At 40.9% G+C, this 14,178-nt stretch overlaps 1 protein-coding gene across 4 annotated transcripts in view; it reads left to right on the forward strand.

Annotated features, from left to right (window-relative positions):
- DAAM2 (dishevelled associated activator of morphogenesis 2) overlaps nt 1-14,178 on the forward strand; it is a 199,882-nt gene that overhangs the window by 145,370 nt on the left and 40,334 nt on the right. For all 4 annotated transcript variants that reach the window (XM_065680033.1, XM_065680032.1, XM_065680031.1 and 1 more), the window contains 6 exons: nt 193-310; nt 1,576-1,714; nt 3,138-3,196; nt 3,589-3,773; nt 4,731-5,048; nt 11,724-11,831. In XM_065680033.1, the coding sequence (XP_065536105.1) occupies nt 193-310; nt 1,576-1,714; nt 3,138-3,196; nt 3,589-3,773; nt 4,731-5,048; nt 11,724-11,831 (927 nt within the window). The remainder of the gene's footprint in view (nt 1-192; nt 311-1,575; nt 1,715-3,137; nt 3,197-3,588; nt 3,774-4,730; nt 5,049-11,723; nt 11,832-14,178) is intronic.

The following is a 14,178-nucleotide window of genomic DNA, read 5'->3' on the forward strand; positions in this document are numbered from 1 at the left end:
GATGTCAATGATGGTCTCAAAGACCCATATGCCTGCTCCTCACTAGAACTTGTAGCTGGACATTGCAGGAGACTCTACAGAGGTCCAGTTGCTGGAAATTTGCCTGTGTCTGTGTTGATCAGATCTTTTACAGTCAGGCTTTCACTATGCATGGTTTTTCTCTTATTCTTTCACTACCTTCTCTTACTTCAGATCCACATTGATACAAAAAGTGCCTCTCAGATGTTTGAGTTGATCAAGAAAAGACTGAAGCACACAGATGCCTATCCCTATTTGTTATCCATCCTCCAGCACTGTTTGCAGATGCCATGTGAGTACATAATAGTTTTCCAGAGCAAGAACTTGGTAAAGCTTTGGTGTAGGTACAGGATCAGAGATACCAGAACACACATTGCCCGTCTTTCACTGAGAACTTGGCAGTGGCAAAGGGCCATGGTATCTTACACTGACTCCATCCAGCAGATTTTTGTACCAATACTTAAAGTAGCAGCTTGACCTCTCTGCACTTGTAAATAAAATTAAGTACCTGAGACATTCCAGTTAGTCACTGACAGAGCTTGTAATGATTTTAAATTAGAAGTTTTAAAAAAGAAAGAGCCCTTGTGCTGTGAAGCAGGGAATTCCCAGAAATAGATACCATTTTGAATATTAACAAAATGCAGTGAGGAATTTTTCTGGTGAAACAATGCAGTACTGAAAGCTGTTCTGTCACTGGGAAATTCCACAGTAAGTCTTCAGGCTTCTGCCTCATGGCAGTGCATCAGTGGAGGGCTCCTGAACTCTAACTGAAAAAAAAAATTGGTATTTGTTTTCAAAAGAAGTGATAGGAATCTTCTTGTTAACTGTAATAAAATAATTCAGTTATGCTTCCAGAGCGTAGCAGCTGAGCAAAGGCATACTGAGATTACTAAATAACTGCCTGCCTTGGTCCTGTTAGGTATCAGGTGCTGATCTTTATTACAGCTGTACTTGAGCAGTCAGACTGTTTTAAAGAATCTAAAGGTCTAGGTTGTGCAACTCAGGGAGCTTAGATGAATTTTGTTTCTCTGGCTCCATGGGATCAGTCCCTTTGGTTCAATCTCTGCTTTCTTTCTGTACTTTTTGGTCATGTTTGTATAAATTCCTCATGCCATTTGAGTTTCACTCACCTTCAGATAACCAAGCATGCGATAGAATATCTGACTATTTTTACAGTGCTCAGCCCCAGTGTTACCTTGGTACCAAAAAAACCCCCAACATCAAGCCTCAGAAAATACTGAGTAACAGCTATCACAAAGGAGTCTCTTCTGCAGATGTTTAAAGTACAAGTTTGAGTTAATCTGTCAAAATGGCTGCACAGCCTGAATGTGCAAATCAGGTGTGGAGTTGCCTATGCCTCTTATGTGTTGTTCAAGTATGCTAGGGGTTTGTAAATAATCTGCTAGCAACAGTATGGGGTTTGGCTTTGTGTTCTAACACTTACTAGATACAGGATTGAGATGGAAGGTGGAAAGGAAGGAATGCCAGTCTGTTGGCAGGTGTGTGCACTTTGGCATAGAAATGAAAGTTCTCATGGGTTGGTCTCTTTCCATTTAGATAAGAGGAATGGAGGAAACTTCCAGCAATGGCAGCTATTGGACAGAATACTCCAACAAATTGTTCTTCAGGATGAGCGGGGGGATGATCCAGACATAGCTCCATTGGAAAACTTCAATGTCAAAAATATCATTAAAATGTAAGCTGCATTATTATTGTTTATTTCTGTTTTGCAGGTATATGATAAATATGCAGGTGCTTAGGAAATATAATATCTGAGGAGCTTCTTATTTCAACTTATAGCTCCTCATTGTCTTGCTAGCATTGTAGTTGCCTTTGAATGACATCTTAACTAGATAGTATTTTCTAGTGACTTCTAATTTTTATTAAATACTAAGCTGGTTAGAAGAGCAGAAGAAATACCCATGATTTTATAACAAGGCTTCCTCATGTGCCTTTTTGTATTCAGAATGTTGATGAAAGCTCTCATTGATATTCACAAAAAAAAAAAAAAAAAGTAAGTGGTAATCTCTATTTAGATCTCATTCCTCACTAGTGAGCACATGGTTTAGAAAGATTTCAAATAGAGGAAAGCAGCCTCCACCGAGCACACAAAACCTTTTACCTCTTCATGAAATGTCTGTGTGCTCTTACCCACAGACTTGGCTAAGGGCATTGCCATTATTTTTTCCTATAGGATGCATCATTTGAGAAGTCTAGCTGCATGAGCTGGCTCTTATTTCAACTTCCTTGTTTTCAGTCCTTTTTTAGCCAAACGTTTGGACTCTTTATTCCATCCATATGCCTTTGCAGGTAATTCCTGACCCATTAACCTTCTGTATTATCCACTGAAAAGAGCATTTTATAGAACATAAGCCACATATGAAACTAAATTCTCCTATACTAAAATTCTTACAGTCCCTCCTGTTAGAGGCAGGAGCCAAAATCAAAACTGATTTCTTGTAATGGAAAAGTACACTGGTGTTGATTTGTTTCTGTCTATCTGGATATCAGACTTCACTGTAGACCTCGTGCCTGATCTTCCCTTTCTACTTTTATGGCTACTCCTCATTCTGCATATCTAATCAATCTCCAGCATGCCCTGCATATTTTCTGTCAGTAATAGGAAATAGTAATGTGAAATGCTCATATCTCAAGATATTAGTGATATATTACCCAATAGATATGCATCCTCTCTCCTTATAAGAAAGGAAAAATAGAGCCACAGAAAGCAGAAAAAAGATGGCCATTTGGTCTTGTATTAAGGGTGGGGTAATTTGTAACCCGCAGCAGCTATAATTATTTTAGTGATGACTTCTCTTTCAAGATAAGTAGACTTGGCATTTTGAGGGCCTTACCTAAACACAGGAATGTATCAGGATTTTTTCCCCAGGCATTTGTTTATCCCTTTTTAGCACTTGGAGCAGCAAACCATCACATTTATATTAGCTGTTGGCTACAGTAAGGATCAGGATCTCGAACCAGACTGACCACCTTTATGATCCTGTATAAATATATAAATTCACCAGGTTGCCTTTTGCTGGTCACTGTATAGAGTAGCCACTTGCCTTTTGGCCTGGGTAGCTCAGAACAAGATTAAATTATCTGATGTAATCTTTCAGGCTGGTGAATGAAAATGAAGTCAAGCAGTGGAGGGACCAGGCAGAGAAGTTTCGGAAAGGTGAGTGCATCCTCTGTGCTTGGGGAGGCCAAAGAGGAGGGAAGACTGATGCCAATTCCATCACAGAGCAGCAGAGCTGGACATAACTTTTCCTTTTGTGGACAAACCCTGCTATATTTCCTCCAATAGTTTTGTCTCATAGTGATCAGTTTATGTGTTTTGAGCTTCCCTCAATCCACAAATAAAGTGATTTTACACTCCAGGTGAAACTTGGGCATTTCTATTTTGATCACTGAAGATCACTGTCAAGACAGACTCTTTTCTTTTTCTCACTCTCGTGCATCCTCAGTTGAACTGACAGATTTGTCAGCTTTTTTTCAGCATAACCTGCATCTCTCTGGGGACTGTTCATGTGCTCTACTTCATCATCCCCACTTGCCTGTTCCTCCTAGATCATGCCGAGCTGATGAGCAGGTTAGAGAAGAAGGAGCGGGAATGTGAGACAAAGACCCAGGAGAAAGATGAAATGATGAAGACACTGAACAAAATGAAGGACAAGCTGCAGAAGGAATCATTTGAGCTGCGCCAGACCCGGGACCAGATGAATGACCTGGTGGCTCAACTTAATGAGTTCTCGGTATGAGACTGGGACTCTTCCCATCCTTGTTTAAAGCCTGCTAACTAATGAATGACAAACAAAGGCACATTATGAGTTAAATATTTTCTATGATCAGTACAGAGAGAGTCTGTCTAGCCAGCTCTGAAGATGAGTACTTAGAAGCTGCTCGACTTTTACCTGAGACTGAAATCCCTGAGGTGGTGGTATAGAATGGATAATGCATGGGCTGTTCTGTTCATTCTCCTCAGCCACCTTCCTAGCAGAAGCTATTGAGGCACAAGTGTCCTCCTTCAGCCATAATTTTTACTGTTGAGTGGGATGGCTCTGATTTTTATTTCAGTGCAATAGAGAGAAACCTCACAGATACAAAAGTAAATTTAGTGAAGAATTCAGTGAAGATTGTCATGTTTCAAGAGCATCTGTACTGCCTTGGAGCCCTGCAGAAGTGACATTTGCAGCTGCTTCCTCCTGCTTGGTGCTACTTCCATCCCTGCAGTGTGCCTGAGCCTCAACGTGCCAGAACACAGCCCTGAGAAATTAGACACTGCAGAAAGCAGATTCATTCCCTCTTCCCTTCTCCCACTTTGTATTAGTGGGGCCTAATGACAGGCATTCCATATTTCAAACCCTGAAGTTTAATACCCAGGAGTTCAAAAGTTCATAAGACCGAACTTTTCTTTTTATTCATATGTAAGGAGATAATAATACTCTCTGGCTTTTGATAGCTTTATGTTGTTCTGAGCCATTTATGGTCCCTTTTTTCAAGCTCTTCTCCATAACTTCAAGGGCTTGAAACTTTCTCTTAAACGAAAGCTGAGATTCCTCCCTTTATTGCCTGACTTTGAGTGCAGGAGGCTTTAAAGAAAACATCAAATATTTCAAGTCTCATAACAAAATCACATCAGCTGGCAACATGGAGTTACTGTGCCTTTTAAATGGTTTGCTTTCTTTTTCTATGTGTTTTTTGTTTTCCAGCAAGGGAGCAGCATTTCCTTCCCATCCCCACCTCCACCCCCTCCAGGTGGCCCATTAGCTTTGTCCTCTTCTCACATGTCTGAGAATCTGCCACCGCTGCCACCTCCTCTGCCTTTCTCTAGCTGTCCCCCTCCTCCTGCTCCACCACCACCTCCAGGAGGACCTCCTCCTCCACCGGGAGCACCACCTTTCTTCAGCATGGGGATTCCACCCCCTTCAGCAACCACCTTCAGCAACAGTGGCAGCAGCCTGAAGAAGAAATCTGTCCCACAGCCTTCGCACCCACTGAAGTCATTCAACTGGGCTAAGCTGAGTGAGGTAAGACATTGCAGCAATTAATTTCCTAAGTATAACTCAGTGTTCATTAATGCCATGAAGTGCAACGTGACAGAAGCAAGGGATATTGTGACTTTCTGTGGACTGAGGTCAGTAGGAGACAGTAACTGTCTTGAGGGAGTCCCCAGTGCAGCACATATCCTGTGATGACCAAGGTTCCAGTTAGGCTGAGCTGCAGTTGATCTGGGCATGCTATCGGTTAGGCAAAGCTGTAGTGGAACTGAATACGTAAGCCAGAGCTAGACATCTCCAGGACTGGTGTGCCAGAGCTGCCTTCACTTGTGTGTCAGGGAAAAGGATGGACAGAGCTAGTGTGGACAAAGCATGGTGAGAACCAGCTCAAGAAACAACTCGCCTTGTGGGATCTGTCACCAGGGAGAGAAAGGTAGCCATTTTTTCATGGCCACAGGGGAAGCTGCTCTTCTTGCGTGGTTACAACTCTGTCTCTTGGTGATAAAACTCCAAATAGGCAATAAAAATGGAGAAGTTGGTTTCTTCCTGTTGCATTCTTTTTCTGCTACCTTGGTTGCCTCTCCTTTCCCTCCACTTCTTTCTCTTCCTTCACGCTCTCTCACTTCTCCATGCCCTGCCCCCCCCCCCCTTTCTCTTTAGGTGTCTTTTTTTTTTTTTTTTTAACTGATTTAGAAAGGAAAAAAGTGTCTGTGTTGAGTTTGGATGGCTTCCTAGAAAGCCAGGTTCTCTTTTAGACTGAAACTCACCCAGGGCCGTACTCCGGCATTTGGAATGAGTGTCCAGGGACCTCTGGAATACTGCAAGAATTCTCTCTCCCCCTCTCTCCTTTTCTTTAAAATAAAGTGAAATATTTGCTGCACTGTCTGTGCTTCTCTGTCAAGGACACATAGGGGGTGTGGCAGAGAATGTAAGGATGAGGATTTATTTTCCTTTGCAGAACATGGGACTTAGTGCTCTGAAGAAAAGAAATAATAACTAATATATGTATATATATGAATGTGTATGTAAAAGAGAGAGCCACAGGTGTTTCTGCTTAGTGTACAGTAACTGTAGGCTTATCCTGCCCTCTGGTTAGGAGCGAAGGCAGCTGTGCTAATAAAATTGAAGACCTGGGTGGTGAGGTGGGTAAAATATGCTATTTTGAGGAAGGCAAACTAGGTGGAAAAGAGGGCATAAGAGGGTGGGGCTTCATTTTTGAGTGTTTGCCAGTGTTTTGACCTGGTAAGGTCTCTGCAAAACTGCAGAGATTGTGTTGTAGACATAAATGGCTTGCCTTGTTATTTGGGTTGCACTTTGTTACGGAGTTATTTAATTCCACTGGCTGCTGGAGGAGGAGATACCTTTTGGCCATCTTCATCAGTTATCCTAGATTCCTGCTTCAGTAACAGGCACTTTCTGTTCACATGGCTATGAATCCTCTGAATGCAATGTCACAAGTAGGTCAGATGGCCTCATCTTGCCTTTCGTTACCTTTGTGGCACTTCCATGGTGTTCGCCTGAACTGTCAAAGTAGCCATACTTGAATGAATAAATGAATGCTCACAACAAGCACACTGGCTGGGATTCTCTCTCCTGAGGTTTCTTCCAGTAAGCGAAGATGATGCCAGGACTGAGGCAGCCCATATGAGAGCAAATCTCTTTCTGTCCATGCAGCCTGCCTCAAGAGAGTGAGAGAAAGCCAACAGAGGCTGACTGTGATGAACAGAGCTGGCCAAGAGAGATTTGTCTGCAATATACTTTCTCAGTAACAGAGTCAAGGCTGTTCTCCAGGGCAATTCATATGACACCTTTTTTTCCCAATGTTAATACTGTCTTTGGAGGGAAAGGGCTGAGCTGCTGGGTGTTAGGAAAACGACCAAATATATTCAAACTCTTGGCAGTTGACAGTAACAGATTGTCCACAGTTCCCATGGGCACCATGAAAAAAGGTTTTACTGGAAAGTATTCATTCTTCTAACAAGGAAGCTCCAATAACCTGCTAATTTCCTTTGAGAATTAAAGATTTTTGTACTAGCCTTGATGTGAGCTGATGATCAGTTGCAAAGCCATTTAGATGCATGGATGGGCTGAGTTCTGATGAAGCCCTTCCACATCACAGCTCCATTCATACAATGTTGTAGCATCATCTGTGAATTCCATTCATGCAGCACTTCAGTAGTGCTGGTGCCAAGGTTCTCTGTTTTTTAAGAAAAAAGATATTGCAGTGTAACCACTGCAATGTCCTGGAAAGATTCCTTCCTTTGTTTCTGCAGAGCAAGTGGAGTTTGCTCTCTCACTCTGCATTTTACACAACACCCAAGGTCAAACAGGGATTAGACACAGTTAATCCAAATGATGGACTCGTTTCAAGCACACTGGAAGTGTAAGTATTAATATTTAATAATGAGTTTTAATAATTATCTCTTTAATAAATATAAACATATTGATTTGGAGCCATCAGAGTAAATCAAGTCAACCTTCAACTGCACTGCTTGTTATCTCATGGCTAGAAGAGCAGCTTCCCATTACAAGTCAGGCTGCTAATGTCTAGTCAGTGGTCTGAAAGGGGCTTTCTTTAGCCAGCCCTAAATAGATATGGCTGAAATTGCTTCAAAAGAAAGGTACTTGTTCCACATACTACATAGGATTAAGAAACAGACCAAACCAAATAAACAAAAACCACAAAACAAAACATCACTAGAACAAAAAAAACTCCAACAATCACATAAACGGAAAATGTTCATTTTGAAACTACTTAAAAAAAACAAAACAAAAAAAAAAAACCAAACCCAACTATATTTCTGTAATGTTATTGAGGATTCTGATTTCTGGAACTTTCTTCTTAAAAGCAGCCAGAGTATCATGGCAAACAGTGATGAAAAACTGCTGCCAGAGATGCAAAATGAATGGAAAAATTTCTGCAAAATCTGAGTGTGAAGCTACTCATAACACCTTTTGTGTGCCTTGTCCTACAGTGGGATGAAAGAGCTGTCTCAATTAACAAACATGCCAGAAATACAATTTTTGCTCCAAGTGGACTTTTCTTACAGCGAGGAGAGGATCTGATATCAAGAGAGAAATTTGAAAAGCACTCTCTGCTCATATCCCTTTTTCACATTCATACTGGAATTACTAAAATTTTTAAGATGCTTCATTTTTTGATGGTTAATATTGTAGAAATATAACCTACTAATAAGCAGGGGTGCCTGCTCCGGTATTCACAGAACGCTCATAGTTTCTGTGGTTTATCTGTGTCTGCAGGACAAACAATAGGCTTTCCTAAAGTACAGTAAGTTTTCACTCATGCTGTGAGGTTACTGGGGCATGATGAACTTTAGTGGCTTGCAGAGTATCGCCGTTTATCTTTCAGGATAAATAAAATCATCTGTTAGATATAGCAGAGGACAGCTTGATGTGATTTGTAGCTCCATGAAACACTGTCATTCTCTAATCTTGGTAGGTCTCAGCAAATTGGGCTTCCACAGAGGTGATCCCTGGTGATGTTCAAGGCCAGGCTGGATGGAGTTTTGGGTGACATGGTTTAGTGAGAGGTGTCCCTGCCCATGGCAGGGTGTTGGAACTAGATGATCTTAAGGTCCTTTCCAACCTAACTATTCTATGATTCTATGATTCTATGAAATGACAAAATTGCAGCAGCTACAGTGAGCCAAGTTATTAAATGTAACATACCAAAAACCTCAGTTGAGTTTAGCAGCTCAGCCTGATTGAGCAAATGCCTTGTCAATACTTGATCTGATAATAAGAGAATGTTTCCTTACCTAGTACGTACTACCATTTTGCTATAGGACACTGGGAAATGTAGTTCATAGGATTTGCTTCCCAAAGGTAGCCAAGAGTTCGCAAAGCAGAGGAACTACAGATCTTGGAAGACTTGTAGAATGAATAAATAACTTTTTTATCTTTTTTTTTTTTCATTAGGAGACAGAAAAAATGAAAGAAAAAATAAATCATTTGCTTTATTTTTAAATTATTAGTTAGGGACCATAAATATTTTTTGCGATTCTGAGGGGATCTTTTATCATAGCAACCACATTATGCAAGTCTGTTTCTCTTAAAATGTTCAGTCTCCCTGGCTGATGACAAGGAACTATCAGCCAGTTAATCCATAACGGAGTAGCAAGAGCTCAGTATAGGGAGTTGTCTGGCAGCAGCATGAAAGTTTTAAAGGGCAGATCTTAGGTAGAAATAGAAAGGACAGCTCCATTGTAAGTGTTTTGTATAACAAAGGTTGTTTATATCTCTGCCTCCCTTGTTTGTTCTTTGGATTACCCCATTTGGGGTTTAAGCACTCAAATTGGTTTGCTTGGGTTGAAGTTCTGTTTGTGCACACCACTGCAATAGGTGCTGCTTTGGAATTTGTCTTTCTCTACAAGTAGCATATAAACCATCCTGTAAAGGGCCACATTCAACCTGGGTTGATAAAATGAATCTGAATTGAGAATAATTTTCATTTCCTTGGGTTCTTTCTCTGGTAAAATATGGATGAGAATTACTCTCTGCAATCCTGTTGTAAATCTCGAAACTGCCTGTTCTGGCACCTCTGCAATTCATTCAGACTAACCCATTATGTAGCACGTTTTCACTGGTTTTGCCATTTGTGAGGAAACTTCACTCCCATGAGGGATTTGTAGCTGGACAGGTAAATGGGCAAGACTCTCATGAGTAGCTGTTTCCTAAGTCACATCCAGCCTTCTGCCAAACACAGCATGTAGTTTTTGGCATCCTCAGGCCTCTAGCCTGATGATGACTCTAAGGATTGCTCCTGAAGTCATGTCCACTGGCTCCTGTCAAGAAATATTCTTCCATTTCAGTGTTTGATGGGACAATCTGAAACAGTGAGCCTCTGCTGTTCAAATACATCCCTCAGGATTTATAATTAAGGGTTTATAAAGCCAGCCTGGAAACTGAATGTGAATGAACACTCTGCCTGGATGTTTCTGGCTAAGATTGGCAGTAGAGCCCAGGGTTAGGATAAAATGAAAATTAACTTTGTCTCCTATTCCTTTGGCTGAGACGAGCCTCCCAAGCTCGTTCATCATATTACAGTCACAGGGTCATGATGTTTTTCCTGCTGTGGAAAGAAAATCCACACTTATTGCAAGGAACAATGCAATGATACTGGTGAGACTGTTCAGGGATAGGTGCTGTTCCCATCTAGTGTACGCTCTCACTGCGCATGGCACTGCAGGACTGCAGACACCCATCTTTCCCCTCAGGCACTCGGGCTGCCTCTGGAGGGAGGGTGTTGGTTTTCCGCCACAGTGGAAATTCCCTGCCAGGAATTTCCTCCAGAACACTTCACACTTCTATTTCCCCCTCATTTCATCCTCTCATCAGTTTTTTTCCTTACTCCTTGAGTTCTGTGGCTTAGCACATTTCCCTGATTCCTTTGATGACTGTGAATAGGAAGTAAAGCCTGTTCCTAATTAGTTCTGGTAATTAAGTGTTAACACACTTTGCTGTGTAGGTACAGGTCAGGTACTCCAGAGCTGGAGCCTGTGTCAGGATTTCATTGCTATTGCTTGCTGTTCCTGGCTTTCTCTGCATCAGTGTTTTGCTGGCTTTTCATCTCCTGAGGTTCGCTTAGGTCTTTTTACAATCCTTTCTGTCCATTTCCTTTTAATCAATACCTTCCTTATTTTTCCAGTTAATAAAGTACAATAAATGTACACTTCATTAACTACATGAACTGAAAGAGAGTGTTGTCAAGTCTGAAGGGCAACTTTTCTAAATCAGTAATTGCCCAAAGCTTGTCCCACACAACATGCACCTTAACAGTCAGTAGGGAGGAGAAGGTAGTTCAATCTTTGTGTCCTCTTTGTCAGCAAGGACATCTGTCCTGAGAATGTCAGCAGGACATCCTAAGGCCTTCTCCTAGTTTAGGATGACTGCTGATTAGCTAATTCATGTACTGCAAGAGCTTATTTGGTCCAGGGTTGGTGGACAGCAAAGTTGAAGGACTGTCTGTCTCCCTCCATGCTAGAATTCCCTGGCGTTCAGGATAACATATCACCTGGGCTGTGAACATTTCCAGTTAGTGTGGATAATGCTCTTTCAGAGATCTAGATATAGTTTGTGTCTATGGGAGTCAGCAAAGAACTCATGTAGACAGGGAAGATCATGTAATAGGAAATAATTAGACTTCAAAGTCTCAGGGCCTTAAAAGTAAAATAAAATAAAATCTTAAACTACCTTCACAGGCAGGCAGGATGAAAACCACACACCCTTTGGGCTTTACAACAGAACCTGGCAAAATTTGTAGAAAGGAAGATGTGTCTGGGGTTTGTCATGCATCAGTGTCCTTCCTAAGCTTCTTTCTCATAATGATAACACTTCTGTCAGCATGACCACAATGACTGTCATAGACAGATAGTCTCTCTTGAAAGGGAATGTACTGTGGGATCATGGATATTGCATGAGATGTGGTCTGCTAGTCTTGAAATGTGCCCTTTCATCAGAGGCTTGCTGTGATGAAAAATACAAAATACTGAGTATGTTTAAAAAAAAAAAAAGACACCACTATTTTTTTTCTCCTTTGACACTTAAAATGTGCCCTCTAAAATTACAGCAGTATTACATAGGAATATGGCCAAAGAGCAGGAGAGAATGAGCTTTCCAAATGGGATTGGATGTTCTTAGGTAAAAGCTTTTGCTGTCTCATTAAAATATGACCTTTTCCTTCAGGAGAGGATCCATGGCACAATCTGGAATGAGATTGATGATTTAAAAGCATTCAAGGTGCTGGATCTAGAAGATTTTGAAAAGATGTTCTCCGCGTATCAGAGACACCAGGTAGGGGTGAACTTGTGCACAACTTGTCTTCCATGAATTTCTAGAGGAGGAAAGAACAAATGACAGTGGTCTGGGTCCTTGTCCACCTTCAGTCAGGCTGCATCATTTGCTGCTGTGCCACTGTTCAAAAAATTCACAAAAGAACTGGGGAGGACATATAAGGCAGAGTATAACCTGTTATCAACATACTTCATGCTAATGGACAGCTCTCAGAGACAACAGCTCCCAACAGGTAATAATCTATTTGATATTAGCAGCCCCTAGCTTCCAAAAGCTCCTGAGTTTTACATTCATGCCTGATACCTATCTTTCTATTTCTTTCATTCATCCAGAGAAAAAAATCTGTAGCTGCCCAAGTACTGAGCGAGGTGACTGAATTAGCTGTCTTTGGCTTTGTCTATTTTTATTTAAACAGCCAACTGACCCTGCTGGCTAAGTGACAGAAACTGTCTGAATTACAGATTATAACAAACAGCATATTTAAAAGCAGACATTTATTAGAATGTCTTTTTCCCCCTCCTCTTTTTCTTGGAAAACAAGTCACCTTCAATCTGTCTCCATTGAATGAGATTTAGCAGGAGAGGGATTGTACTTTCACAGTCTGAACTCCCCCAGCTTTCCTTGCTTTTGGAATATGTTTGGAGAATTCAGTCTTTCATAATCTGCAGAATTGGGTCATTGCTCTGAAGTTTTAGGAAAAGACACAGACGTGATTGCTATAAGCAGCCTTTATGATTAAGTATTACTGTGATGATAGCTACTTTGTTAACTTATTCAGTACCTTAAAATTAACAAACATCTTGTCACTGGGCTTTTCATCTGTTCCCTTCTCTCTCTCATTTTTCTATTTAATCCAATAAGCATAATTAATAACTCTTTGGATTTACTAGCTCACAGCCACATAGATAAGCATCCCAACTTGATCTGTGAAGAATATGATGTTGCCCATTGCATGAGAGATTTAATTTCTCATTCTGCTCCTACAAATAGCTGCTGACATTTCAGTGGGTCCCTCTTTCTTCCTGAAACAGAACTTAGTTCTCAGAGGGAAGAAAGGTACATGAAACTTCAGTGCTGTTACAAGGATGGATTTAGACCCTGTGCCAACAGCTTAGCTTAACTATGGTGGTGTCAGTTGTCTTTCAAGTAGCCAGACTGTCATCTGTGCATGTGAGTAGCCGCTGCAGCATCAAGTTGCCATTCCAATGTTTCAGATGAAAACAATGCAGCTTCCTCACTAGAAGCTTTGCTTCCTTTGGGCTCCAAAATCCAAAGCCAAAGCTGTCCTTGTCGGCCGACTCTCAGTTGGAATATTTATGGCAGCATTACCAATCACTGGAAAGCAGCCTGGCCTATTCAACTGTAAACTAACTTGTCTCTTACCCCTACCCACTGGAATGGAGCCATCATCTCAGAGTGACCTCCATGTGTCTCAGAACAGTTCTCTTCCATCATCATTAAACACATTTTATGACAGTGGCTCCAGACACTAGAGTATCGCTTATGTAAGCTATTTGTATTTTTGTGTAGTTAGGTACATTGCTGCCCTTCGAGCTTCTGTTAAGGATTTTGTTGGTTTGGATTTTTTGCTGGGTTTTGTCACGTGTATGCCTTCTCTCCCCCGCTTCAGTATTCCATTATTATTACTTTACATGATAATTTCTTTTTCATCCATACTCACTCCATGTGAAGAGGATTCCAGTCAACAAGCCCTTATCAATTTTCTTTATTTTTACTTTTTAAAGGCCAGTCCACCAAAATTGCTTTTGAATCAAAATTAATCAGAACATCTGCAGTTGGTTCACACTTTATCTTTTCTCCTTTTTTGTTTTTGGAAAAAACTCCATTCTGGCCACGTATGTGTTTACCCTGGGTTCGTGAATTTTATGCTTCATCTAAATATCTGTAAAGAAAAATGTCAGTGCAAAGCCCTGATCTTTTGCACTTGCAACATTGAATGAGTACAGATAAAGACATTTCTTTCTTTGCTGCGAATAACATGATCTTCATAATTTTTTCCAGTTTAATTTACATTAAACAGCTTTTCTTTCTTCTTCATTTTGTTAATGACAAAGAGTCTCTTCTCCTCTCTCAAGCCCAGTGTATCATTTTTAGTGGTTATGAGGGAAAGCAGAATTGTCCAGTGTACAGAATCCTGGACCAGGAATTCTTACATTTGTCTTTTGAGCTTGCTTCAATCTTACTGTATAATATTGACCTTTTGATTCAGTATATCTGATGTTTTCCTGGAGTATGGAATATGATGTGGAACAGTTGGTGTCTGTCACCCAATAGTGCTGTAAGGCTGCTTTTGGTTACAAAGTGCTTTCAAAATACTTGGATATAA

The sequence above is a fragment of the Lathamus discolor genome, chromosome 5 (genome assembly GCF_037157495.1).
Source record: "Lathamus discolor isolate bLatDis1 chromosome 5, bLatDis1.hap1, whole genome shotgun sequence".
Classification (NCBI taxonomy): domain Eukaryota; kingdom Metazoa; phylum Chordata; class Aves; order Psittaciformes; family Psittacidae; genus Lathamus; species Lathamus discolor.